Genomic DNA, 3,509 nt, shown 5'->3' with positions numbered 1-3,509 from the left:
CAGGAGGGAGCTTGGCCACAGAATTCACAACAGACCTCTTGGTGACCCCGGCTAAGGCTGGTAGAACGCGTACCTGGGGCCTCGCAGGCCTGTCAGGTTACTTTTTTATTATTTTCTGTAAAACTACTTTAGTTACAATTTTGAAACTCTAGGTATTCCTCAGCTATATAGTTGTTAGTAATTTCCAGTTGTTCGTATATTTTTATGTTATAGGCATTTCGTATAGCAACGCTTTTTTTGTGACTACCCCATATTCACGTACCTGGGGCCTTTTAGGCCTGTGTGCAAATAACATGGAATAACTCAAATAAAAATACTTTTCAAAGTTTATTTTACATTTGCAAAGTAAGGATGCATTCCCACTAGCGCTGGGGTCCACCAGGAGGGGATCCGTAATGGATCTGACCTCTTGGTGACCTCAGCTAAGGCTGGTGGAATCCCGGCATTCCATCAGCCTTAGCTGGAGTTACCAGGAGGTCAGATCCATTATGGATCCCATTCTGGTGAACCCCAGCGCTACTTGGAACATAGCCTAAGATGTGTATAATTCCAAAAAAAAATTATGTACATAAAACAACAAAAATGTAACTAAACGGGCACGCCCAATATATTCACTCAGTACAATTTTTTATGATGGATACATTTTTTCTTATAAAAAGTTTTTACATAAAGTCTGTAGCAAACTTGGTGCAGGAATATTTATTTTCCACTTTACATATTCCCCCGACAATTCTTGCATATTATTTTTTCTTCAGAATGTTCCCTGCATACATTTTGTCTGCAAGTAGAACAGAAACGCTCCGATTTTCTTTCTTTCTTTGCTGGACAAATATAGCAGCGCTTTCTTTTTTTTTCTCTTTGCTCTGGCTGTTCCTGAAAGCATATTCCACATCGGATCATTGCCTCTGTAATTTGCCTTGATAAGCATTTTGTGCTGCTTCTCTCTAGCATAGTAGGCATCAAAAGTTCATAACAAAGTTCTGTCAAAAATAGACGTCTCTTGTCATTCCTGTTGGCATGGAATTCTGGATTAGTTTGACAATAAACAATATAGCTATTGAGGGATGACACATCAAGGATATTGGAAAAAAGGGCAACAGGCCAACGTTTAGTCTGCCTTTTACATGAATATTCAGTAATCATTTCGTCCATCTTGTCGACACCTCTTTTTGTCTTATTATAATGAAGTATAATTTCAGGTTTTTGTTTCCTGTCATTGGTGTCAATACTTTCATCGTGATGCATTGTGCTCAGTAATATCACAGATTTTTCTTTCTTGGCTTTATAGGACACCATTGTTGCCTCATTGCAGAAACCGAATACACTCTCGTAGATTGGTCGCTGTGCATTGTGCTTCATTATTGGTGGAATTTCGCGGCGGTTTGGTCTCATTGTACCAACAAGTGTTAGTTGTTTCTGAAGCAAAAAATTGGCCAGTTCTAAATTAGTAAAATAATTATCCATAGTGATATTTTTTCCAGAATGGAAAATTGGTAAAGCTAGTGTTTTCACTATGTTGGAATGATCTTTCTGGACTGGAGCGTCAGCTTCTTTTCCACAGTAAATCATGCCATTCATCCCATAATAAGTTGCTGAATCGCACATCCAGAAAATTTTTATGCCGTATTTAGCTGGCTTACTGGGCATATATTGGATAAATTTGCAAGGTCCCCTAAAGGCAAGAAGTTGTTCGTCCACTGTCACATATTCGCTAGAATTGTAAAGTTTGTAACAGTTCTTGATAAAAAGATTCCATATATTGCTAATAGGCGCTAATTTATCGGTTGCCAACCTCACAGGCCGAGTTCTCTTTTCATCAAAACGAATGCATCTCCGAATAGCCTCAAATCTATCTACGGACATAGTGGCTTTGTAATGTGGATCTGCAAATGGGTTCAGAAATAACTCTCTGATTGGCACATCATATGATTTAGTCGACCCTGCCAGAAGAGTAAGGCCAATATAGGCATATAGTTCCTCTTTAGTTAAATTTTTCCAAGTTTTTTTTTTTTCCGAAGCAATACGTTTACCTTCCACATTTGTACACAAAACTACCTCATCTGCAATATCATCTGAAACAAATTTACTGAAAACATCTTTTTTGGACATGAATTGGGAAATTCCGACAGCTCCTTGAGGAACTCTAATAATGTTATGTGATGGGGTGCGTGCATGAGCCACAGCAGTACTGTTCCAAAAAACATTTGTTTTAGTTGTTCGACTTGCACATTCTGCTGGATCCATTACTTCTTCATCATCTGAGGAATCGCTGGACGATGTAGTTGATACATTAGCTGGTGGAATATACTCTTCATCCGACAAAGAAATGTCATTGTCTTCATCACTATTGAAAATAATCGCCTCAATTTCTTGGACAGTCAATCCCCTTGATGTAGACTGTGCCATTGTAATCTTAGATGTGAGTAAACTAAAATGAAAAGTAAAAAATAAAGATTACAATCAGGCTTGTGCACTATACACTGTGTGTGCTAAGACTTTGTTAGTGTTTGTGTGCTTAGGGTAAAGTACAGCCCCCCTACTCTTACCTTCAACAGATCACTTTCTTGTAAGTGCAGTAGAAGCCTCTGGTTTTGGAGCTCAGAAAGGTTCTTTGTTACAGACCAAAGAAAGCTGACTTCTTCCTCCAAAGTCTCTCCAGCAACTAGGATTTAGGACTAAAGGACCTGTACTGACATCATAATCACGTTACTTTGTGAGGGGAAACTCCCTTCCAGGATCACATTACCATGTCAGGCAGAATCCACACTCTTCCCAGCAACAGCCATCGACCAATAGTCATAAAGACTGAGTCATAAGTTCTTCCCCAACAACAGTACAGACAAAAAGACTGAGGAGTACATGTAAACCAAAGCAGGCCTCAAAGACCCCAGGTACGTGAATCTGGGGTAGTCACAAAAAAAGCGTTGCTATACGAGATGCCTATAACATAAAAATATATGAACAACTGGATATTACTAACAACTATATACCTGAGGATTACCTTGAGTTTCAAAATTCTAACTAATGTAGTTTTACAGATAATAGAAAACAAGTAACCTAGCAGGCCTGCGAGGCCCCAGGTACGCGTTCTAGGGTTAATCTCTGCTACTCTAGACCACCAGGAACGGTTATGTTAATCTCTCCGCTACTCTAGACCACCAGGAGCGGTTATATTAATCTTTCCGCTACTCTAGACCACCAGGAACGGTTATATTAATCTCTCCGCTACTCTAGACCACCAGGAACGATTATATTAAGCTCTCCGCTACTCTAGACCAGGGGTCCCCAACTCCAGTCCTCAAGGCCCACCAACATGTCATGTTTTCAGGATTTCCTTAGTCTTGCCCAGGTAATAATTGCATCACCTGTGCAATGCAAAGGAAATCCTGAAAACATGACCTGTTGGTGGGCCTTGAGGACTGGAGTTGGGGACCCCTGCTCTAGACCACCAGGCAATTTCACAATAAAAGTCTAAAATAGATGAGCAGTTGCCCCAGTCTCCATTTTTT

At 39.9% G+C, this 3,509-nt stretch overlaps 1 protein-coding gene across 1 annotated transcript; it reads right to left on the bottom strand.

Moving 5' to 3' along the window:
• Positions 1–584: 584 nt before the first annotated feature.
• LOC138662477 (piggyBac transposable element-derived protein 4-like) lies at positions 585–2,867 on the bottom strand. Its single transcript, XM_069748164.1, has 2 exons — positions 2,547–2,867; positions 585–2,428 (listed from the first exon to the last, which is right to left on the bottom strand). Exon 2 carries the CDS (start codon positions 2,404–2,406, stop codon positions 712–714), a length of 1,695 nt encoding a protein of 564 aa, XP_069604265.1. The 5' UTR covers positions 2,407–2,428; positions 2,547–2,867; the 3' UTR covers positions 585–711.
• Positions 2,868–3,509: the final 642 nt, after the last annotated feature.

This window comes from Ranitomeya imitator, chromosome 2 (assembly GCF_032444005.1).
Source record: "Ranitomeya imitator isolate aRanImi1 chromosome 2, aRanImi1.pri, whole genome shotgun sequence".
NCBI classification, from domain to species: Eukaryota; Metazoa; Chordata; class Amphibia; order Anura; family Dendrobatidae; genus Ranitomeya; species Ranitomeya imitator.
Note: the sequence above shows the minus strand (reverse complement) of the source record. Positions and strands in the feature narration are given on the sequence as shown.

Coding starts and splice junctions, on each gene's coding strand:
- LOC138662477 (XM_069748164.1), bottom strand. CDS start 2,406: ATGGCACAGTCTACATCAAGGGGATTGACTGTCCAAGAAATTGAGGCG.